At 38.5% G+C, this 26126-nt stretch overlaps 1 protein-coding gene across 1 annotated transcript in view; it reads right to left on the bottom strand.

Moving 5' to 3' along the window:
• The window catches only part of LOC144636993 (phosphatidylinositol phosphatase PTPRQ-like), a gene marked incomplete at its 3' end in the record, with an annotated part of 62977 nt that overhangs the window by 6547 nt on the left and 30304 nt on the right, over window positions 1–26126 (bottom strand). Inside the window, exons 11-15 of the mRNA XM_078496174.1 lie at window positions 23362–23646; window positions 14468–14609; window positions 6223–6392; window positions 5336–5653; window positions 2338–2622 (exon numbers count right to left, since the gene is read on the bottom strand). Coding sequence (XP_078352300.1) covers window positions 2338–2622; window positions 5336–5653; window positions 6223–6392; window positions 14468–14609; window positions 23362–23646 — 1200 coding nt within the window. The remainder of the gene's footprint in view (window positions 1–2337; window positions 2623–5335; window positions 5654–6222; window positions 6393–14467; window positions 14610–23361; window positions 23647–26126) is intronic.

Raw genomic sequence — 26126 nt, 5'->3', positions numbered from 1 at the left:
TGAACGCTATAAGAACATTAACCGCTTTCCTTAGTTTATTATTAGCTGTTAGCTCTAAACAACAACAACATCCATCGGTTTCCATGTTTGGGTCTTTTCTGCTGACCATGGACTGGCATGGACCCCACAAAAGTTCCAGTTCCAGTTTCGTGTTCTATTCGATTTAGTTCTTCCGAATTTATCAAGAATTTATCACTGGAAATTTGCTCTTTGTGTTGGTTATTCATGAAGGTTTGTTTGCATTGCCTTTTACATGCAAGTCTCACAAGTGTGTAAGGTCTTCCAAGGTCTTGCGCGATTCGTAACCCAAACATGTCTACATTTTAGCCTTTAGTAATAGAAGCAGTAACAACGGTAGCAAACAGTAAAATTTCACAATAAAGCCTTGCAGTGCAGACTCCAGGTGCCTCTTTCTGATATTTACACTTTTTCATGTCAGTACTTAAACTGAAATCTGTTTTGAGAGAAGCCACTAACAAGAGAAATGAAATGATGATAAACAATAAAATAAAAACAATGAAATAATAATTTCGTTTCATCATAGTTTTGCAGCATGTTTGCCTTTGATTTAGAATAGAACAAAGATCTTGAGTAACATAAAAAATAACAAAGTGAAAGGGATGTCAGTGCGCACGTCATCAAAGGAAATCCGTGAATGCTTGCCAGTTATTTCTGAAAGACTTGGCCTTACTGAGTTAGAACTCTAGCATTATGTTGGCAAGTGACCTTGCAGATCACGTATCCTGTATCCGTTGATAACGATACTTTATACATGTCTTGTTATTTGTCGCCACTTCTAAACTGGGATAATGATGCCTACTGCTTCAACAAACATGTGACTGATGTGATCAGTGTTATGTCCCGTCAGTCCCGTGTTATGTCTGTAGTGTGTCTGTCATATAGATCTGTTATATCCTAACATTCACGGCAATTTTCTCTGAATTTTAATAGAGATTAATATTAATCCGAATGATATTATTAATAATAATCTAATCCTTCCAATTTTTTGCCGTGCCTTAATCTATTACCAGATTATAATAATATACAACTGGATTATAATAATCTATTACTGGATTATAATAACACTATTATAATATATTATTATTATTATAATCCATGGATTAATATTAATCCGAGTTGTCCTGGGAAAAAGAGTCACGATTAAAAATAAAACAAATGTATGCTGAAGTGTGAGCTGAATTTCGGGTCGAAATGTTTTTAATTAGTTTTTCAGTAAACCTTCACTCAAAAAGCGATTTCTCTTTTGTTAATATCTTCTTACGAAATTGGTGGTCTTTTGTGCAAAAAAATCAACTCTCGAAACACATCAGGGAAACATTGCTTGTCTTTTGCAGCTAGTGTGTGTTGCTAGGGCAGTCTATTACGATTCCAAAGCAACCTGAAAGAAAGAAACCATCTTCTTTATCTGGTGCGACCATGGTTACCACAACTGTAATGAGGCGTTGTTTAAGAAAAAAGTGAGGGTAACACGTGAGACATTACGATTTACAGCTAATTCGAGAAAGGTTGTTGGAAAAAAAAACACAAAAGTGCACGCGACAAGACCGAAAGGTTGTATGGGTAGACGGAAGTGGAGAGCTACTACACATGCCAAATACTAATAAGATGACGAAACGACAAACGTGAATTTGCACGTTTTCTTTCTCTTCAGACAAGTGGACACAAGGTACTTTTAGTCGCTTTGGATTTAAGAAGAACTTTCAAAACTCAAAGACATGCGACAGAAAAAGTAAAGCTACAGAAAAAGTCCTCCTGAAAGGAAAAACAAAATCTTCAAGGTGCAAAAATACAAACTTGTACATTTCCTCTAGGCCAATATGCAAAATTCAAGTGAATACCCAGACCACCTTTCGGTCTTGTCGCGTGCACTTTTGTGCTTTTTTCCGACAACCTTTCTCGAATTAGCTGTATCCTCGATACCTTCTTCTTCGCAACTTTAGATACTATGTTTTCTTTCCCAAAACGCAACTAACTCTCTCTTGTTCCAGGCTTTTCTGGACAAGATAAGATGCGTTTATCCCTCGTGAATGCATTCAAGAAAAGTTATACGACTAAGACGGATGTTTTTTCCTCTAAGTCCGCCTAAATAGACGCATAATCGGACGGATAAAATTTGATTATCCGTCTAAAACAAGAGAATGAAGCAGGTCTTAAATGAATACCGTCCCGTTTCCACCACAAGACAGTAACTCGTCTTGGACGGAAACCCCGTCTAAGATGGATTATCCATCTCTAGTATGAAAACAGCCAATATTCCGGAAATTGTCTTATTTTAAGAAACATAACCGTTAATGGCTATAGCAGTTGACTACGAACCTGTGTTCTCTCTTGTATAATACGGAGGTCCCTCTCCTGCAGATGTACGTCCTGTAACTCGGATTTCGTACGTTGTGGCCTCCATCAGATCAGCTATCCTCAACACTCGGGTACTTGCGTTAACATGGACAATGGTAAAGTTTTCATTCGAGTTGTAACGCTTGAAGTACACTACATAGCCAAGAAGAACTCCATGGGTATCCTCTTCAGGTATAGAAGACCATTCAATCTCAAGACTGTTTGAATCTCGACTGTACGCATTTACCCAAGAAATAGCACCAGGGACTAAATGATAAAGAAACAATTTTGTTTAAGGTGATTCCCTAGTATTGCATTGCGCATCCTTACTGCGCAGAATTTTACGCGTAATTAGCGCGCGCACATAAACAAAATGTCGGCTTTTTTCTTTGCGACTTGGCTCGCGAGAGAGAGAAATCATCGTTTTCTCGTAAACGAGTTCGGTGACCTATCATTTTTTTCTCTTTGTTAGAAAGTAGCGATCAAATTCTTTCTATATAATAAACACAGATCAATTTCTATGGCATAATAATACATTATCACTGAAAACGTGTACTTTGCCAGTACTCGCAAAGGAAATATAATGAATTATATGGTAAATACAAGGTCTTCTGGTTCCTAAACGAATACGACGACTTCCCTTTTTTATTTCAAAATTTAACATCCCTTAAGGTAAACAACCAACTGGCAAAGTTTGGTTGGAAATCTATGAGCAGTTCTATTTCAAGGGAATTACCTTAAAAGCAAAGCTCCCGCGCGCGCGAAGGCGCGCGCCAGCGGAGCATCCATAAGTTAGAGAAGTTGGAAAATCTATCGATCAAGTCGAGAAATTTTGGGGTCGCCAGCGTACGTCCGTACGCACGGATTAGGCCTGGGTATGAGGGTGCCCCTGGCTAAAGGAAAGTAAGGAAATTACAACTGAAAATTCAAAAATACTGCAGATAAATTTATGCTCCCAGGGCGAGACAAAGTGGGCTAAATAACTCAGCGACATTACACAACAAAACATCAGAGATTTTTTTGATAGAACTGCTCTTTTATGTTTGCCTTTTTTATATGTGAGTACATAGAAACCTCAGCGCGTAAATTTGGGTTCACGCATATAAAATCGTCGCTCTCGTTCCGACAGCTGAACAGCTAACTCTAACTCTTAAACGAGCAATTGACTTATTTTTTTATCGACTGGATGATGTGGACGTTTCAGTTTCATCTAAACGAAGTGATGGTATGTAAACACGACAAAATTTGTTTTGCGGTGTTCACTGTGTAGGCTGAATGAAACGTTAAATGAAGCGAGACAACTTCCTTCTCGAAATATTTCTCGAACAATGTTCTCAAAATTCGTCTACATTCCGTGAAATTGTGGAAAACGAAAAAGCTTGCCAGGAGACCCGAATTAATTGCCAAAGATTTATTCCTTGTGCAATTCAAGCTTGCTTGTTTGCAGTTTTATGCTTGCTTGTTTTATGCGAACGTGATTATAACATAACATAACATAACATAACATAACATAACATAACATAACATAACATAACATAACATAACATAACATAACATAACATTATTTAATGTTATGTAATATTGAGCCGTCAAAGCAGATTTGGTGAAAAGTGCTAGAAACTGTTGCCAATCATTTTAAGAATGTCCTCTTCACTCAAATTATAAAGGTTCAAGATGCATCACTTTGCCATGACCCCACATGAACGGCTCTTCAATTTTCAACAACCTCTGTGCCTTTATTTAAGAGCAGATGAACGTCGTTAGACATTTGGATAAACTATGTTAAATGTGGATAAAAATGCAAAATGCAGACTAATGGAATTAACATTATTAGCAGCATTTTTGTATTATAATATTCTGGATCTCTCCGTTAATCTTTATCGTTTGGCATAATGTTTTCGTATAACCGGGGAATGTGTGAAGGTCGACGCTTCCAAATACTTGCTTCCTTTCACACGTGTTTCAGCATTTAACTTACACAGTGAAAATTGCGCCAGCGACTAAGGATTGCTTCCTTTTTCGAATAAATCAAGTTTTTCAAGTTTGTCGTCAGTATTTCGTCCTAATCTTAATAGCTTTTTTAGGAATAAAAATTTTAAATTTATTTTTTAGAGCAGAAAAATGTCTTAAAATAGAGGGACGTTACTCCTTAAACGCGTGCTCATGAAGATATTATAATAATAATAAATTAATCCCCATATTGTAAATTGTCTGATAGTATAAAGAAATTTTTTGATACTCTATTTCCTTTTTATAGTTCACCACTAAATTTTATCCGATTCTGATGGGTTTACATTGATCACGTGACGCGAAAGTATTTATCCGCGGAGGGTACTATCAGCCCATAGTGCCCGTCCAAGAAAAATGCCCGGATGGATAGTGCCCAGCCGTGAAATTTTTTGTAAACAAGCGTGCCTGCAGACAAAAAAACCCCAACCAAATTCACTGCATTAAGTGCGTACGTTTCTTGTCTGGTTTTGTTTCGTTTGTTAAATTTCGGCTTTTCAATTAATTTTTTTTATCCTGAAAAGTAAAAAATAATTCACGATACCCGTTTATGAATGGGCTCGCGGAAGAAAATTTTGTGGTGAACAATAAAAACGATAGAGTGTTTCAGTCTCGGAACTATCGGTCTGATAGTTGCCCCTTGTAAGTTTGATGTTCTTGAAACTAGCATATTAAGCTAATATTTTATTCGGGTCTCCTCTCGCCGGCAGAGAGATTCTGCCACCTAAACATTCTGCCTGCATTATATTTGTACGGCCATACGAACAAATACGTATTGGCCATAGTTAATTGAAAACAACAATAGACCGCAAAAAAAAAAAACAATAATAGGGCCTTGTGTTCTTTTGGATTTTCTGGCGCCGGAAACTTTCAAGGCTCGCAAAAAAGGCTGACAACTCGTAGAAAGGGTTCAGGCTTGCAGGGTCGCCGATTAGCCTCCACAGACAAGAAAGAATCTCTAGAAAATACTCACCATCCTCTTGAGTGCGAATGTCAATGTTCTTGCTGCTTCTCAATGTTGTAGCACCTGTTACTACATCTCTGACCAGAGCAAAGACTTTCACTCTGTAACTCGAGTAAGGCCTCAGATTTTGCACCACAGCATAAGAGGATGAGGTGTTTTCTAAATTCATCACAAGTATGTTGTTTGTGACATTGTGTAAGGGTACAGCTGTATAACCATATATGTATGTGAAATTTAAGCCAGTGGTGTTCAGGTGCGTCCAACTAACATAGACCACTGTAGAGTTTATGCTGTCTACTGTGACGTTCCAGCCATGTTGATATGAAGCTAGAAAATTAATATATTATAAGCACATTTAAGTGTTAGGAGAGGTCATTTGGGTAAGGCTATGTTGTTTTATTCAATAACACTTCAGCTGAAAGGTATAATGACAGAAGTAGATTATAACACAAGGTTTCCTCGTCATAACTTTTACAAAACTTTCACTTTTGACTATGACTTGCGAAAGAACATAACATAACCCCGGCCGTGGCTCGAACCCTGGCCACTCGATCCGGAGTCCAGCGTACTAACTTAAGAAGTGAGTCAACACTAAAATTCGGTCTCGTGTAGTCTCTAAAAACAATCGTAGAATGGTACCAAAAATATTGGACGATGCTGTGAAAGATACCAAAAGATCAATATTTATGCTACACCGAGGAAATGATTTCGTTAACGTATGATGCGGCATTCTGACGGCTTTCAATAATAGTTATTGATGTTTTAAATCGACAAATTATATAACAGCTATTAATATAAGGAATTGTGTCACACATGCTAGAGGCAAATATTGTGGTACAGCACGTCACCATCGCCAAGGTTTCTTAGCATTGCTTTTATTTTTAAGGTCGACATACCATCTGAGCCTGTGTTGTTCATCACAAAATAACGAGCCTTCAATGCAGTATCATATCCGTACATGCGAACTCTGACTTCGACGTAGCTTCCCAAAATGAGAACTGCAAATGGTTCCTTGACTCCACAAAAGTCTCTGCTTTGCCCGCTTTGAGATATAACTGAACCATACCTGAATACAACAGTGAAAAACAAAAGATCCACTGAAAGTGATGAATTATAGTCCACCAATTAAATTTCGCACACTGCCATCTGCTGTAAAAAAATAAATAGTATAGGCTCGCAGAATAAAGAACCAGGATGCATATTACCCGATTCTTTTATTTTGTTTATCGAGTTGAAGTTTAAAGGCGAGCGGCCGTTCTTTTATGGCAACCCGCACACAAGTTCGTGGTCTACCAGTGAATTGTTAACAAGGAGATATGCAAAAATTCGCGGGTTTCCCAGAGACCATAATAGTAGCATACTTTGTTGATTTCAGTTATTGCTTTGGATTTTCTGAATACTAATCCCCTAAAACCAATCTACTAATCTACTAAACCCCTAAACCACTAAACCACTAAACCACTAAACTATTAAACTTCTAAGCTACTAAACCTCTAACGCGCTAAGGTGCTACAGTGTAAACTTTTAATCGCCAATTAATTAATTAATATCAATTAATAAATTAAGAACCTGACCGTACCCCAGGTAAAACCTGGAGCATATCTACGTTACTTTCATAACAGAAGGTCAAAGGTATATATTTGTTTCAGAAAACTTTTGGTTCTCCTTGTGGTACTACCCTTTCTAGGGCAAAGTACTTTGCGCCAAACGCATGCACAGTTTAGTCTACGTTTATTCTGGAACTCTCATGAACGCAGCTTGTATTGCGTGTTTGCGGTAGGATTCCTGCAGACTGTGTGGCACCAAGTGAAAACCACAAATTAATTAAATTAGATTTTGAGACTTTCGCAGCGCTTTCGTAATAAGGAATGCAAAAACTTGCCCCGGGATTTTCGGCTTGAAAAAACTCCTGATAACCAGGAAACAAATATCGTAGCTGTACTGCGTTTTAAAAAACCTCTCGAAAGAGATGTTTTTTGATTAAATTTGTTCCTTACTTTTTTGAGAAACGTCTTTCGTGCAGTTAAAACCATAAATTAATTAAATTAAAGTGAAATAATTGGCTTAAGTGCCACTGTCAGAGAAAGTGTTCCAGGTGATGAAAGTCGGGGTCAACCGATTTTGATGAAATTTGCTGCAGACGTTGGCCTTGATGAGATATTCCAATAGCCATTTGGGTTTGGTTTTCTGACTTTTACTTTAAAAGTTCTGGGGATAGTCCCAAATGGAGGCTCTAGATCATCAAAAATCTTGTATTTGAAGGGGTAAGTTTAAACTTGTATAAAGCGAAAACCATTTAACTTATTGACTAACTATTTATATGCTGTTTTTCTACTATAAAGGCTCTTTCATATGATATGTGTTGTTTTGGCATAGAGGGTTCTGGCAGTGTGGGGTCCGGCACTAATATTGACTCAATTTTGATGAAAAAACCACTACTCAAAATTGCCAAATTTTAGATGTTCATAATTTTTAACTGCCTTAGTGTATAAAAAAGATACTTATATCAGGAGTTACCCCAATGTTAGTAGAATGAAAATCAACTGAGAAAAATTTGGGCCATGCAAGTTTTTAGTACTTCAAAAACCCATTTTGAAGTACACCATCACCTAATTTGCATAATGTCAACACCAATAGTTTAACACTCAAACTCAATATATTTATATTTCAACACTTCAATTTGCCCTGGTGAGGCTTACGTTCCTAAGATATTTATACAATGAGTAATGTGGTCGGGTTTACACTACTGTAGACTCTTGAATTGCCTAAGAATTAGAAAATTAACTACTGACAAAATCAATCTAACTTGTGCTTAAAAAGTTAAAATGCATACAATAAAGCAAGTCAGTAATAAGTATTCCTGGAGAGTGTACAATACTAATACATAACTTTCTTTCAAAAAAGCTTTGCTTACTTTACCAACATATCTAAAAAAGTGTATAAATATAAACGGTTGGAAGCCAAACTTCCATCTTTCTCAAAATCCTGCGACTACAATCAGTTCATGGACAAATCGTATTTTCTGATAATCGGCTCCTCCTACATTTCTTTACATGGATCTATGTGAATAGTCTGATATAATGAATAAGCTTTATATATTCGCTCAGTTCTTTGTCGTTTTTGCTGTCTTGGCATTAAGGGTTGTTTATCCACCATTTTGGATGTGGTGGCGGGAGAACTGGGTCTAGAGTAGCCTGACTGATACGAGTCAATCCAGCAACCTCCAGCAATTTAATATCTTTGTTTCCTGTTCGAAAATCTATATTGTCAAATAAAACGTCAATAAAACAATTAAATAAGCCTTTGCCATCTTGGCAAATTTATATATTTTCATATTTTAATCAGCCTGATATTTTGATTCCTTGCCCAAAATAAAATGAAAGACCTACAAAATGTTGTCTGGCTATTGTTATTGAACATTTGACAAACTTCTGCGGACGGTGAGACCACTTTCACCAACAGTTGTTCCCTAAAGCGTGCAACAATTATGTTAATACTAAAACTCGCTATGCTTAAGAAAGAGGCAGTGTCTGCCTAAAAACTGAGTAAGAGGGTGGGGGTTCGGTGAATTTTAGTGGCAGGAGGCTATGTTCAAATCCTCCTGCATCTTCAACCACCTTATTCGCTCTCTTTATTGACTATTCAATATGCGTGCTTCTACGTCATTGTTTTCTGCTACGTAATTTCTCAGACGCTGCTTGCATGGCGCGATTTTGCGGTCACAGAGATCCTTCCCTGTTTGAAGATCCGAAAAATGGTAACGTATGACCTCTACACCTGTTCGCTTTGAAGAGTTAATAGTTGTCAAAAGAGATGTGCTATGGTAGCACCCCGCATTGTCACTGCGTAACACAGCTTTTGACACAGTTGGGTGTGCTTCCTTCACGGTAACAAGGACTTGTTTGATTATACATGCCACAGAAAATCAATCCTGCTTGCAATCATCAAAGGCAGCCACATATGTATGAATCACATGCTCGCCGCTGCCTTCAGCTTGGCAGTCAGGGTGACCAGAATTGTGAATCACGGCAGAAAAATGCCAACTCAGGCCACGTTTCGCGAACCATTGCGATTGGTTTTCTCTAAATTTCATGGGTAGTAGCTTCATCGCCCAGTCGTTTATGAAAATAATTGTTTTCTCGTCAAGTTGGCTTAATGCATCTTGCCTTGCTTGGTCTTGATGGAATGCCCTAAGCAGATGAGATTTCCAGGCCTCAGTATCGCTAAGCGCATGTTCAAACTCTCACTTTGCCCTTTCTTGCTGGTCTTCTGTAAGTTCTAACTCTTTGTTCTCAAGTTTCTTTTGTATATCTTTCAGAACGTTCTTTATGTTCTGGCAGTCTGAGCATGACAAATGTTATTGGAGGCAAATCGCGGCAATTAGAAGTTGAAATATGGCAAAAGCTCGTTATAGATGCAAACTCAAATAGCCTAGGTTTTTAACCAACTGCACAATATTGGCATCCACTATTGATATGTTCTTAGATGGCTATTTCTTAATGATTGGTTTCGTTGGGTACGTAATTGAATGTAACCAGCGCTTCAATTTCGATCGTGATCTCACAAAAATCAGGCCTGCTACAACGCTTGAAGTCATATATCAGGGGTAAGTTTAATGAATACCTGAGCCAAAAGCAACAACGCGGCCCGTGTTTTTGTAAATAGTAGCTGCCATAGTTTTAGTAACTCGTCTAGGGCGTTTTAATATGTCCGTCAAGCGCTTCTTCACCTTTGAAGCTTTTTGTTTTCCTCGTGCAAAGGATGACAGCACTTGTCCTAGCAAAACAAAAACTCTATCATTAGTTACTTTGAAAAACGCTCAAACGGTTTCCCTTCTTGTTTTTTGTTACCTTTGCTTTATACAGCGTTGTAAGTTTAAATCGAAGTTTCGGGCAGATAATAAATCTCGTTGAGTCGACTTCATCACAAGCTATCCCTGCACGATTCAATATTAGCTCCCATTCAGAAATTACCGCCTCGCCACCTATAAATGAAAAGAGATTTAATATGTAAAAATTCCTGCTTCGCCGACAGTTTCTTATAGATCGAACAACATCTCCACGAGAAACTGACTAAAGAAATTGGCAATGGCATTGTCTGTCACCGAGAGCTATCACGGAAAAGCCGAAAGTAGCTTGAGCTTGTCTAGTGCTTTAGATGTGAGCCTTTCGCCCGCAGTGAGGACTCTTGCATTAAAGGGACGGGGATGCTAGTTGGAAGACTGACGTAGGGGTGGTACTCCTAAAGAATACCCATCTGGGCGTGTCTCAAGGTATTTTTGTCCCTAAATTATATACCATAAATGCTCAATTTAGCGTCCAGCTTCAAATGAGCGCCCCGCTTCGAATTAGCGCTCTTCCTAAGGCTTAGAAAATTTTATAAGCGCGACCCCTCCCCACCCCCACCCTTCGAATAATTGCCCTAAGAAAGAACAGGTTGGGTATTAATGAAATAAGCGCTCCCCTTCCTCGTACCCAAACGTATCTAAACGTGCCAAAACCTGTCTGAGTCATCATGGTAGATGTTTACTTCTTACAGTTTACATTTATTCCTAATTTTAATTCTTCATTTTATTTCTATTTTTGTTATATGTTTTAGTTGTATAGTTTGTTTTGTTTTTATTGTTACCTTCAGATTTTAGCATTTAGTTTTATTTGTTTATGTTACTTGATCACAAAATTGCAACCGAAACCCGGAAGTTGAAGTCAACATTCCAGAAATCATTTTCATTAGATACAATGATTAAATCTATGACGAAAGTCAAACATAAGTTAAACTAGTTTGAGATTTTTTAAATCCCAATTTTTAAGGATTTATGGATTCCTTAATTCATTCAACAATCTTCGAAGCCGAGCAGTCAACTGTGACACGCGCGTGACTATAATGACCTTCGGTGTCACGAAACGAAGAAAACCATACTTTTAATTTTCATTGGGCGGTTTAAAGTTAAAAGCGAATCTGGAAGTAATGTATAGTGAAGCAATGTCATGCGTAAATGTTTCTTATAATGGTTCTGTCCATTGATGGTTGTCGTGTTTGAAAGCAATCTGTCATCACACTTGCTACCATGTTTGTCTCGTTTACTGTACATTACATTAAACATGCAGACAAAGTGGATTTGCATATTGCAGATTTAATCTTTAAAAAGTTATTTTTCAAGTCTTTTTTTGTTTCTGTATTTTTGTTTGTTTGTTTTGTTTTGTTCTGTGCTTGTTTGCTTTGTAGAGGGCTATTTCGCGTTGCACAACCGGCGTAATTTGAAAATTTATCATACCAATTTATATTATTCCTGTAACCTGATATTTAAAGCCTGCATGTAACACTCGACAGTCAACGCATGACCACATGCAGCAAAAACATATTTGCAACTTTTGTTTTTGCCACGAATTGCAGTAATTGCATGATTATTTTAATACCTTACCGCTACTTTTCGATGTGGGACGTCCTCTACTCCCGGAAGCGCCGGAACCTCCGTACTTCTCTTTGAGCCACGAGCTCATGTCACGCTTACAGTTTTGTAATGGAACCATAGAGCTGGCGTGGGCAGCCCATTCTACAGCACCGCAGGGATCTTTCTCCCCTCCAAACGAGAAATATGCCATTGTGCTATTATGTGACTAATCGTTCAGGCTGGATAAAATAATTTACAACAAGTTGTTTTTCTTTGGGGAGAAGACTGGGAACCGCTTATGACCCAGTTCTCTTCTTTTCACGTCCAAGATGGAAGTCAGACTGAAATTTGTATTTATCGAGTTTTATATCAATGTGATAACCAGTTTAAGATTTGATAATCCGGTTCTGTTTTTCACATGTAACAAAATCCATAAAAAGGACACGCGTTTTACCAGGTAAGAAAACACGGACATAGTTTCAGCTTAAAGTATAATGATAATATAAATATAAAGATTTGAGCTGCCGTGCAACGAGAAGTCAGTCGAAAAATCTCTATAGAAGACCACTTCTGGCAAAGAGGTACTGATATAACTACTCAACTGCTTCAAGAAGCAATTCACAATTGAATCGGAGTGAAATGGAATGCTGTAAATAAATACTAGACAAAAAGATTTATTGTATACATTTTAAACTTTTTTAGTAGCAGTTACTTTAGTTTTGTCAGTACTGAACTTTCTAATTCTTTGGCAATTCAAATGTCTACGGTAGTGTTCACTCAACAAAATTACTCATGGTACAGATTTCCAAGGAAAATATGCCACACCAAGGCAAACTGAAGTGTTTTAATATAAATATATTGAGTTTGAGTGTTAAACTATTGGTGTTGACATTATGCAAATTAGGTGATGGTGTACTTCAAAATGGGTCTTTGAAGCACTATAAACTTGCATGGCCCAAATTTTTCTCAGTTGATTTTCAATCTACTAACATTGGGGTAACTCCTGATATTAGTATCTATTATGTACACCAAGGCAGTTAAAAATTATGAACATCTAAAATTTGGCAATTTTGAGTAGTGGTTTTTTCATCAAAATTGAGTCAATATTAGTGCCGGACCCCACACTGCCAGAAACCTCTATGCCAAAACGACACATATCATATGAAAGAGCCTTTATAGTAGAAAAACAGCATACAAATAGTTAGTCAATAAGTTAAAGGGTTTTCGTTTTATACAAGTTCAAACTTACCCCTTCAAATACAAGATTTTTGATGATCTAGAGCCTCCATTTGGGACTATACCCAGAACTTTTAAAGTAAAAGTCAGAAAACCAAACCCAAATGGCTATTGGAATATCTCATCAAGGCCAACTTCTGCAGCAAGTTTCATCAAAATCGGTTGACCCGACTTTCATCGCCTGGAACACTTTCTCTGACAGTGGCACTTAATTATTGAAAGTAAGACAAATGCTATCGATGTCGCCGTGAAACAAAACAAAAACGAACAAATGTATCACGTTACTGCATTTTCAAGGAAAACAAAAGTATCTTGTTACTAACGAACAAAAGTGTCGTGTTACGTTTGCAAAGATTAGCGTGAGAAAAACCCGGGAAGGAATACAAGTGGTGTTTCAACGTCTAATTGAAAGTAAAATGAAGCAAAAAACACACACTCACTCTCACATAAATCATCATACTTTCAATTGTCGACTCGATTGCATTCTGCACTGTCCTTTGAGTCTCTGAGTTGAAATCCCTTACATTCTGATCAGTGTATTCTTCCAAAGTTAATGAGCCCCTATACCTTTTTTTATTTGTTAATGAACTGCCTTCGGAGGTCGCTTGCTTACAATCCAGCTCGTGGGGTTGAGTGAGACGCGAAACTGCGGGAAAAAAGTTTGGCATAGAAACGTTGGAGCGATTGAAAGGTGCCCCTTGGGAAAGAGTCTTACCAGGCCAGTTCCAAAAAGCTCTCTGAATACTGCCTCCTGATTGGACAGAAAAGTTCTTTGTATTATTCTGCCCAATTGGCGGCCTGTAGGTCTGCAGTCCATTTCGTGTGTTCTAAAACGAATTATATACAAGATTTTGCTCGGGAAGAAAAATGTTCGGCTAGTTCCTTGCTAACGCTTGCATGCTGTATGCGAGCTTTAGCTTGTATGTGATGTGCAAGTCGGGGAAATCGATGTTACAGTTTTGTTCAGATATTTCATTGGAAAATCATTCGCTGTCTGAAGGGAAAACTTCAGGGAGAATAGCGTCATAAGAAATGTTTATAGTAAGCATAATAAATGTATGGGGCTGAGCGGACATCCTGTCATCCGACATTTCACGGCGGGAATGGCCGAAACCTTCCTGCTGTTTCGACCATTAAAGGCACTAGCTGAAATGTTACCTTCTCGAGCAACTGAAACAGGCAAGAAAGCGAGCGAACTGGTTTTGTGTATATACCTCGTTTTGGAGCACACAAAAACGATCGTAGACCTGCAGGCAGATTGGGCAGAATAGTACAAAGGGAATATAAAGAACTTTTCTGTCCAATCAGAAGACAGTATTCAGAGAACTGTTTGGAACTGGCCTGGTAAGATTCTTTCCCCAGGGGCACCTTTCAATCTCTCTTCTATGCCGATTTTTTTTTCTCGAAGCTTCGCGTTCCCTTCACCCCTACTAACTGCCCTTGGGTCTCCGAGGATGCATATAAACGCATGTAATTGGGATCAAAACAACAACAGAATAACTGAAAGTCTTTACCAGCAATCCAATTTGTGATGTTCGACAACTAAGAGTATATTGGAGTTCATGAACGGTGATCTGATCGTCCTACTGCAACGTCCTCTGTATGGCACTACTACATCGATTTCACCTGTTGTGCTTTCGAAGGTCTTTCGACAAACTGAAAATGACAAACACTTCAATTAACTTTTGACAAACACTTTAATTAAAAAAGTATTTTGCTTATCATATATGCAGCTCAATGGTGCACCTAAACTCTAATTCCACGACCCCTCCAGCTATTCCGCAAACTGTTATCCACCATCAGCAGTGAGACGATCCTAGACCACGAGATCATGGTGTCCTTCGACGTAGAGTCGCTGTTTATCAACGTTCCTATCGACGGCGCTGTACAAGCCGCGCTACGGAAACTAGAGAACGACCCCAGCCTTGCTGACCACACAACGCTAACACCTGCTCAGATCGCTGACCTTCTGACGTTCGTATTGAGATCCACATACTTCCAGTATAACGGATCAATCTACGAACAACAAGAAGGCGCAGCCATGGGAAGCCCGGTTTCCGCTGTTATTGCTAACCTCTACATGGAGAGCTTTGAGGAGCAGGCTATAACTTCATCATCCTACAAACCTAAGATATGGAAACGCTACGTGGACGACTCCTTCATCATCTTGGATCGCGAAAACGTCGATAGCTTCTTACAACATCTTAACATCCAGCAGCCTTCCATCCGTTTCACCATGGAAACAGAGAGTGACAGCAAACTCGCCCTCCTTGACACCGCAGTTTCGAGAGAACCAGACGGCCGCCTCACCACCAGCGTATACAGGAAGCCTACACACACTGATCAATACTTAGCGTATGATTCACATCACCCTCAATCAGTAAAACGCGGTATTGTTAAGTGTCTTTACGATCGTGCTAAACGCCTCGTAACAAAACCATCTGTTATCTCTAAGGAGAAAAAACATCTGTCATGTGTTCTTGTATCTAATGGTTATCCTTTTTCTTTCTTGCAGAAGATCACCAAGACCAGAAAACCGAGCACCAATGCTGAACCCGCGACCGAGTTTAAATCCACTGCGGTTTTGCCCTACGTCAAAGGCCTTTCCGAACAACTTCGCCGCTGCCTACAACAACAAGGCGTGCGGGCTGTTTTCAAGTCGGAAACCACACTACGATCACGCCTAGTACGGCCGAAAGAAGCTGTTGATTCCACTAAGCAAGATGGCGTTGTTTACAGGATTCCCTGTGAATGTGGCAAAGTTTACATCGGTGAGACGGGAAGACCTATGCGAGACAGGATCAAAGAACACGTCCGGGACATCCGACTCGCCCGTACCCAGACCTCCGCCGTTGCAGAACACACCAACAACACCGGACACTACCCGCTTCGGAACGAGGTAAAGTTTATTGATCGTGACCCACACTGGTACAAACGCAGGGTCAAAGAGGTAATTCACATAAGACTTCATCCTAATAATATCAACAGGGATAATGGATTAAAGATTGAAGCGCAGCAGGGATTAGACATAATAAAAACAATAAAAAACGTTCACTGGCTAAAAATATTAAAAACAATGAGCTTTCGGCTGTCGCTCTACAGCCTTCGACGGATAAAAAATTGAATACAAAATGGATACAATATATACAAGAAAGGTGTGATAAAAAGAAAATGATGAAAAAACAAAAGCGAAGTAAAAATGTGCTAATTAAGAGGCTATTTTTTAAAAAGAATACAATATTGGCTTGGAATGGGATTCGAGTTATTGTTATTTGAGTTATTTGAGTTATTGGATGACCCATCGTATCATCCATTGGCTCAGCACGATGGGTCATCCATTGGCTCAGCACTTTATAATACTTCCAAGTTCCTCACAGACATTTTGTCAACTCTACAAAACGGAAATGGTTTCTCTGTCCCTAACTCTGCTAAGTTTGCTGAAGAAATCTCTGATTTTTTTTCTTTTTTTTTTTTTAATAAGATAATTGACGCCTTACTTACAATAATAAGTAAACTTACAATAACAGCTAGCACAATACTTACAATACTTAAACATTAATAAAGACAACACTAATACACAATAGCCGGATTTTTTTTTTTTTACAATACTTGTAATAATACGACGGAAGAAGAAGACAAAAAAAAAAAAAAAAAAAAAAAGAAATCGCTGATGTCGACATTCAAGATGACGAAGTAATGCTATCCTTCGATGTAGTATCACTATTTACAGCTATTCCTGTAGATAAAGCCTGTGACTACATACGGAAAAAACTACTCAAGGATCAAACACTTTCTTCACGCACGAGCCTAGATAGTACTGAAATCATTTCTCTGCTGAACTTTGTTTTATCTAACAACTACTTCGTTTATGGTGATAAGATATACAAACAGATCCATGGTTGCGCGATGGGCAGCCCTGTAAGCCCTGTCGTGGCGAACTTGTGCATGGAGGCGATCGAAGAGGTGGCCATCAACTCGTCTGAAGTACAACCGAAAGTGTGGAAACGCTATGTGGATGACAGTTTTTGCATCATCAAAAGAAATGTTGTTAACTCCTTCCATGCTACTCTCAACTCCATTGATCCACACATTTCATTCACCATCGAAGAGGAATCTGACCAACAGATCGCTTTCCTAGATTCTTTGGTTTCCCGCAAAGATAACACGATCACCATCGATGTTTATCGCAAAGCAACCCACACCGACAGATATTTAGACTTTTATTCTCACCATGACAAAAGCCATAAGATTAGCACAGCTGAGACCCTCTTACACTGGGCAACTAAACTCCCTAGCACAGCCCAAGGGAAAAATACTGAAATCAATCACGTCACTGATGCCCTACGAGCTAACAACTATCCGTCCGATATTATTTCTAACATCCTAAAGAAGAAATTCCCCAATCCAACAACACATGCCATCCCTTCACCAGAAGAACTTGTCCATATGTTTTTTAAATGGGCTGCGCCTCAGGAGCATTCCAACACTTACGCTGTACTTCCATTCATCAATGGTGTCACGCAACCACTAACAAGGATTCTTCGAAAGCACGACATTCAAGTTATTAATAAACCCCACAAGACATTACAACAAGAATTCCCATCCCCTAAATTTAGACCACCAGTCGAACAACAACCGAATGTGGTGTACAAAATTCCTTGTGCTGATTGTGATTGGTGCTATGTGGGTGAAACCGGCCGATGTTTTGAAACCCGCAAAAAAGAACATATCAGGAATGTAAAAACCTGTGCGAATGGCTCAAACATTGCGAAACATGCGTGGTCATTCGACCATCGCATAGACTTTGAAAACTCTAGTGTTATTGACAAAGGCTCTTTTCGTATAAGAAAAACTTTGGAAGCTTGGCACACCTCTGCTACTAAGCATGCTGACAATAACTCAAAGCCCATTCCAAGCCAATATTGTATTCTTTTTAAAAAATAGCCTCTTAATTAGCACATTTTTACTTCGCTTTTGTTTTTTCATCATTTTCTTTTTATCACACCTTTCTTGTATATATTTTATCCATTTTATATTCAATTTTTTATCCGTCGAAGGCTGTAGAGCGACAGCCGAAAGCTCATTGTTTTTAATATTTTTAGCCAGTGAAAGTTTTTTATTGTTTTTATTAGGGATAATGGAATAGCATGGATGCCCACGATCAAAAAACACAACAACAGGAGAACTGTACAACAGCGGACCGCTGAGGGAACAACAGGACACAGAAACAGCAAGGATCGAAATGCACCAATCACAGCTGTTAAACACCAACCAATCACAGCGCAGCAGCGTGCTTTATAAGTTCACACACAACCAGTCGACCTTATCGCCTGAGGAAGACTAGCAGTGTGCAGTCGAAACGTCGCGATCTCCATCACAAGTGACTACGTCGTGAGACAAACGAAAAATAATTTATTACTGTTATATGTATTCAGGTTAATTAAGGCATTCATTCATTCATTTACTCTAACTTTCACATACACGGTTCCCCTCCATCCACGATGATGAAACAATTTCTCGTGAACGCTATAAGAACATTAACCGCTTTCCTTAGTTTATTATTAGCTGTTAGCTCTAAACAACAACAATATCCATCGGTTTCCATGTTTGGGTCTTTTCTGCTGACCATGGACTGGCATGGACCCCACAAAAGTGCCAGTTCCAGTTTCGCGTTATATTCGATTTAGTTCTTTCGAATTTATCAAGAATTTATCGCTGGAAATTTGCTCTATGTGTTGGTTATTCATGAAGGTTTGTTTGCATTGTCTTTTACATGCAAGTCTCACAAGTGTCTAAGGTCTTCCAAGGTCTTGCGCGATTCGTAACCCAAACATGTCTACATTTTAGCCTTTAGTAATAGAAGCAGTAACAACGGTAGCAAACAGTTAAAATTTCACAATAAAGCCTTGCAGTGCAGACTCCAGGTGCCTCTTGCTGATATTTACACTTTTTCATGTCAGTACCCAAACTGAAATATGATTTGAGAGAAGCCACTAACAACAAAAATGAAATGATGATGAACAATAAAATTAAAACAATAAAATAATAATTTCGTTTCATCATAGTTTTGCAGCAGGTTTGCCTTTGATTTGCTAGACAAGCGGGAGTAATCTGATTTCAAAAATCACCACCACTGTCATCAGGGATAACAGTACAAAAGAAGAGCCTGTTTTACTTGAATTGGCTTCTAAATACCAAAAATTCGAGAGCTTGTTTATTTTACTAACGCAATCAAATAATTAGCAATTATTGGATGAGGCAGCCTTCAGCTTCGGCAGATAACACCCTCTGAGATCTGCATAATTCTTCATATCATACGAAAGCCGAATTCAATAATTGTTTTATTTTTCATTCAAAATATTTCCAGAGCTGTACATTTACAAAATGAATTAAATAGGGTTTTGACAGTAAGCAAAGTACACAAATACACAACATCGCTCGGTTTTAAATTTGATTTAAACTTCAAAAACTCGGTTACTTTCATTACATTTCTTGTCCTTTATAATATTAATATTTAGCACTTGCTTGAAGTGTCTATTGAAGCTAAATCTGACGACACAAAGCGACGTTTTTCCATCGATATTGTTTACTTCGACGTAGATTTTTCGTAAAACCACTCCAAGTGCTCCGCTGTGGCTGGATCAGGAATGTTTTCCTCTCGAATACACGCTTTCAAAATCGTTCGACTCCCCTTCGTTGCCTTTTCCGTGTTTTGACTATCCTTTTCTTCTAATAACTTAACTATATTCCTCTTCGTAATTCTCAAATCTTGCGCCAATTTTCGCGCTTTCAAGCTGCTCGGCAGCAAAGCCGTTGTTGCGTGACGTCAGCGATCCTTGGGAACGAGTGGAACAGTTGATGACGTCAATCGACGTATAATAGCGGAGCAGAGTCCATACTCATAGAAAATTAACAAACCCATGCTTTTGGTTTTTCTTGGTCATGATGGCTAGCGGTATGGTTCGCAGGCGCGTGTGCCCTAGCGACGACGAAGTTGCCCAACATGGCGGCCATACTCCAGAAATAGGTTTAAGGTCATGGTTAACGTCAGCTTACATCTTTGACATTGGACATCTATGTCATGGTCAATTGACAGCTGTTAAAACAAGTTATCCGCTGGCCAGTATCACATGACCATATCGCGGGCTCACATAAAGAACTCATCGAAGTCGAATGTTTTTTTTTAAGTTTACCGCTGGCCAAGTAATGGTTTACATTGGATCGAGGGCTTAAGTGCTCTATTTTTTTCTGTTATCGGTCAGTAAATTCGGATATTTTTCGAAAAGGGTCAAGTAAATAACCAAGGAGCTCCGCTTTTAGGCTTGGCTAAATCTATTGAATAGGACTTTCTTTAAACTTAGTCGGCGCTAGCCGGTTAGCTGGAATTAACCGGGGATTGAAAGCCAATTAGAAACGGAGAAATATTTTGAATGAAGAACAATGACCTTTACATACCGGAAAACTGAATTGCAATTTTCACGCAAAGATACGTGGAAAATGTCTCGAGGATTTTTAACGGAGAAAGAGTCGCATTAAGAATAAAAAGGAAAATGTATGCTGTAGTTTGAACTGAATTTCAGGTCGAAATGTTTTTAATTAGTTTTTCAGTAAACCTTCAGCAAAGGGTGAAGCTACATGGGACCTTCTCCACCTGGCTAAACGTCACTGCAGGAGTACCACAGGGTACCCGGCTCGGACCTTGGCTGTTTCTCGCGATGATCAATGACCTTGATCTACCTGGAGAGTCCATGCTTATGTGGAAATTCGCTGACGATACCACTATTTCCGAGATAGTGCAGCCGTCCGACATCAGTAATTTACAGCATGCTGTCGATCACGTCAATAAATGGTCTCAAGAAAACCACCTTCAGCTGAACCCAAGGAAGTGTAAGGAGATGCTGACATGCTTCAAAAGATCGCCACCTCTGTATGACCCAGTCGAGGTGGATGGACTTTACTTTGAAAGAGTCTCTTCCGCCAAAGTTCTAGGAATTACTCTCAGAAATGATTTAAAATGGAACGATCACATAGAAATAATCACATCAAAAGCTGCCAAGCGCCTTTACTTATTACGACAGTTAAAACGTGCCGCAGTCAGCTCTAATGATCTAGTTCTATTTTATTGTAGTGTAATAAGATCAGTCCTTGAATATTCATGCCAGTTGTTTCACAGCAGCCTTTCTGGCTATCTGTCAGAAGAATTAGAGCGCATCCAGAGGCGTGCAATGCGTATAATTTTCCCAAATTCAGGATACAGAAAGGCATTAGAAGAGGCCGGTATCCCTACCCTAGCTGGTAGGCGTGATTTGCTTTCTAAGAGTCTGTTTAATGACATTGTAACTACAAAAAACCACAAACTAGTCAATCTGCTGCCTGAAAGACCAACCAACAGCCACCAACTTCGGATCAAGAGAGTGTTCGACACGCCTGTTTGTAAGACGGACCGTTTTAAAAATTCTTTTATTATAGACAATAGTTTAAATTACATTGTATAGATCGTTTTTAATAGTTTTAATATATTTTAATGTAAATAGCTATTCATATTTTCTAAATCTTGTAATATATATAGTTTTTATACATTTACACGTAATTCAGTCTAAGGACTGCCAAGTGTAAAAGTTTTTTAATAAACGATATTTCTTCTTCTCCTTCACTCAAAAAGCGATTTCTCTTTTGTTAATATCTTCTTACGAAATTGGTGGTCTTTTGTGCAAAAAAAAAGGAAAAGGAAAGCTATTTCGGTTTCCGTGATAAAGTTAAAAAACTATTTTGAATTTTGTAATAAAAGCCAACTGAGCGTCGACGAGTTCCTGTCATTGCTTATATAAATTCAACGCCAAAAAGTCAGTAATTAAAATATCTTTTCACGCGATTGCGCTTCAATTCTCCGGTTCTGATCTCTTTAGTATTGTCTTTAGTTTCTAGGTTTTATTATTTTACTATGCGATTCAACGTGTTAAATTCTTGATGTCTTCCCGAAACGGAAGACACCGTTCGCTTACACAATGATGGCGTGACTCTCTTCGGAGTGCTTGTGCGCTAATTTTTATTGCCTAGTAAGGGAAAAATCTTTAATCCGTAGAACGTGTTGCGTTACAAGAAACATATACAACAAAGCAGCTATTATAGTGGGATCAGCGCGAGGATTACAGCGACCGAAACAAGCCTATTTTGCACACTAGAGACGGATAACTCGGCAAGACGAATAACCCATTGGATGGATTACCCGTCTTGATGTGAATTCGAGACCAGCAAACTCTTCGAATTTCTCTCGTCTCAATTTCACACCATTTAATATGGCGGTCATCGCGTCCTTTTTTATGTCAACCAGGAGAAAAAAGAGAACTTGAAGACAATTTAGTACTCTATCCGAAAGCTTCGCGAAGAACAACTCTCGAAACACATCAGGGCAAACATTGCTTGTCTTATGCAGCTAGTGTGTGTTGCTAGGGCAGTCTATTACGATTCCAAAGCAACCTGAAGATGAAAGAAACCATCCTTTTCATCTGGTGCGACCCTGGTTACCACAACTGGAATGAGGCGTTGTTTAAGAAAAAAGTGAGGGTAACACGTGAGACATTACAATTTACAGCTAACTCGAGATAGGTTGTCGGAAAAAAAAGCACAAAAGTGCACGCGACAAGACCGAAAGGTGGTATGGGTGGAAGTGGAGAGCTACTACACGTGCCGAATACTAATAAGACGGCGACACGACAAACATGAATTTGCACGTTTTCTTTCTCTTCAGACAAGTGGACACAAAATACTTTTAGTCACTTTGAATTTAAGAAGAACTTTCAACACTCAAAGACATGCGACAGAAAAAGTAAAGCTACAGAAAAAGTCCTCCTGAAAGGAAAAACAAAATCTTCAAGGTGCAAAAATACAAACTTGTACATTTCCTCTAGGCCAATATGCAAAATTCAGGTGAACACCCAGACCACCTTTCGGTCTTGTCGCGTGCACTTTTGTGCTTTTTTCCGACAACTTTCTCGAATTAGCTGTATCCTCGATACCTTCTTCTTCGCAACTTTAGATACTATGTTTTCTTTCCCAAAACGCAACTAGCTTTCTCTAGTTTCAGGCTTTTCTGGACAAGATAAGATGCGTTTATCCCTCGTGAATGAATTCAAGAAAAGTTATACGACTAAGACGGATGTTTCTTCCTCAAAGTCCACCTAAATAGACGGATAATCGGACGGATAAAATTAGAGAATGAAGAGAAGAGAATGAAGCAGGTCTTAGATGAATACCGTCCCGTTTCCACCACAAGACGGATAACTCGTCTTGGACGGAAACCCCATCTATGATGGATTATCCATCTCTAGTATGAAAACAGCCAATATTCCGGAAATTGTCTTATTTTAAGAAACATAACCGTCAATGGCTATAGCAGTTGACTACGAACCTGTGTCCTCTCTTGTATAATACGGAGGTCCCTCTCCTGCAGATGTACGTCCTGCAACTCGGATTTCGTACGTTGTGGCCTCCATCAGATCAGTTATCCTCAACACTCGGGTACTTGCGTTAACATGGACAATGGTAAAGTTTTCATTCGAGTTGTAACGCTTGAAGTACACTACGTAGCCAAGAAGAACTCCATGGGTATCCTTTTCAGGTATAGAAGACCATTCAATCTCAAGACTGTTTGAATCTCGACTGTACGCATTTACCCAAGAAATAGCACCAGGGACTAAATGATAAAGAAACAATTTTGATTAAGGTGATTCCCTAGTATTGCATTGCGCATCCTTACTGCGCAGAATTTTACGCGTAATTAGCGCGCGCACATAAACAAAATGGCGGATTTTTTCTATGCGACTTGGCTCGCGAGAGAGAGAGAGGAAAATCATCGTTTTCTCGTAAACGAGTTCGGTGTCCTATCATTTTTTCTCTTAGTTCGAAAGTAGCGATCAAATTATTTCTATATAATGAATAAATATCAATTTCTATGGCAGAATAATACATTATCACTCGAAACGTGTACTTTGTCAGTACTCGCAAAGGAAATATAAGGAATTATATGGTAAATACAAGGTCTTCTGGTTCCTAAACGAATACGATGACCGCCCTTTTTATTTCAAAATTTAACATCCCTTAAGGTAAAAAACCAACTGGCAAAGTTTGGTTGGAAATTTATGAGCAGTACTATTTCAAGCGGAGCATTCATAAGTAAGAGAAGTTGGTAAATCTATCAAGTCGAGAAATTTTGGGGTCGCCAACGTACGACCGTATGCACGGATTAGACCTGGGGACGAGGGTGCCCGTGGCTAAAGAAAAGTAAGGAAATTACAACTGGAAAATCAAAAAACTGCAAATAAACTTATGCTCCCAGGGCGAGACAAAACGGGCTAAATAACTCAGCGACATTACACAACAAAACATCAAAGATTTTTTTTGATAGAACTGCTCTTTTATGTTTGCCTTTTTTATATGTGAGTACATAGAAACCTCAGCGCGTAAATTTGGGTTCACGCATATAAAATCGTCGCTCTCGTTCCGACAGCTGAACAGCTAAATCAAAATGTATTGGTCTCCTGGTCGCATTTTCTGTAACTCTTAAACGAGCAATTGACTTATTTTTTATCGACTGGATGATGTGGACGTTTCAGTTTGATCTAAAAGAAGTAATGGTATGAAAACGCGGCAAAATTTGTTTTGCGGTGTTCACTGTGTAGGCTGAAGGAAACGCCACGGTAAATGAAGCGAGACAACTTCCTTCTCGAACAATGATCTCAAAATTCGTCTATATTCCGTGAAATGATTGTGGAAAACGAAAAAGCTTGCGAGGAGACCCGAATTAATTGCCAAAGATCTATTCCTTGTGCAATTCAAGCTTGCTTGTTTGCAGTTTTATGCTTGCTTGTTTTATGCGAACTTGATTTTAACATAACATAACAAACATAACATAACATAACATAACATAACATAACATAACATAACATAACATAACAGTATTTAATGTTATGTAGTATTGAGCCGTCAAAGCAGATTTGGTGAAAAGTGTTAGAAACTGTTGCCAATCATTTTAAGAATGTCCTGTTCACTCAAATTATAAAGGTTCAAGATGCATCACTTTGCCATGACCCCACATGAACGGCTCTTCAATTTTCAACAAACTCTGTGCCTTTATTTAAGAGCAGATGAACGTCGTTAGACATTTGGATTAATTATATTAAATGTGGATAAAAACGCAAAATGCAGACTAATGGAATTAACATTATTAGCAGCATTTTTGTATTATAATATTCTGGATCTTTCCGTTAATCTTAATCGTTAGGCATAACTTTTTTTTTCGTATAACCGGGGAATGTGTGAAGGACGCTTCCAAATACTTGCTTCCTTTCACACGTGTTTCATTTAACTTACACAGCGAACATTGCGCCAGCGACTAAGAATTGCTTTCTTTTTCGAATAAATCAAGTTTTTCAAGTTTGTCGTCAGTTTTTCGTCCAAATCTTAATAGTTTTTTAGAGAAGCTATTATTTTTACGTTTCCCTCAAATTTAAATTTATTTGTTAGAGCAGAAAAATGTCTTAAAATGGAGGGACGTTACTCCTTAAACGCGTGCTCATGAAGACATTATAATAATAATAAATTAATCCCCATATTGTAAATTGTCTGATAGTATAAATAAATTTTTCGTTACTCTATCTCCTTTTTATAGTTCACCACTAAATTTTCTCCAATTTTGATGGGTTTACATTGATCACTGTATCGTCATTGATTATAATTTCACTTAATTACACGCACATAACGCGTGACAAACGATAATTTCCTAATTATTGCATTACTGATCAATTGACACAGACACAACTGTGATAAGACAACAACTGAAGGCCATCGGGTAAATATTCTTTGTATTTCCTTTTGTGATGTGAAGACTATAAATAGACAGTTATGTCTTACTTTACAGATTTCGAACTACAGACTACATACTACAGACTATAGACCACATACTACCTACTACTAAATGGAATAAAGGTTGAAACCGATAGCCTATTATGTTGTATATCGGTACACACCGATACATTCGAAATCCGTAAGAATCCTCCAAGAATGGCAGAAGAAGCGAAAAAACAAGAAGCAAAGAGAATTAGGACCTTAGCCAAGTCACGATTCAGAAGGAAACGCAATGAATTCTTGAAGTCAATCAAGGAAAACAAAGGTATG

The sequence above is a fragment of the Oculina patagonica genome, chromosome 13 (genome assembly GCF_052425735.1).
Source record: "Oculina patagonica isolate OP01 chromosome 13, crgOcupat, whole genome shotgun sequence".
In the NCBI taxonomy this organism is placed as follows: Eukaryota; Metazoa; Cnidaria; class Anthozoa; order Scleractinia; family Oculinidae; genus Oculina; species Oculina patagonica.
This window is presented reverse-complemented; position numbering and strand designations above follow the sequence as displayed.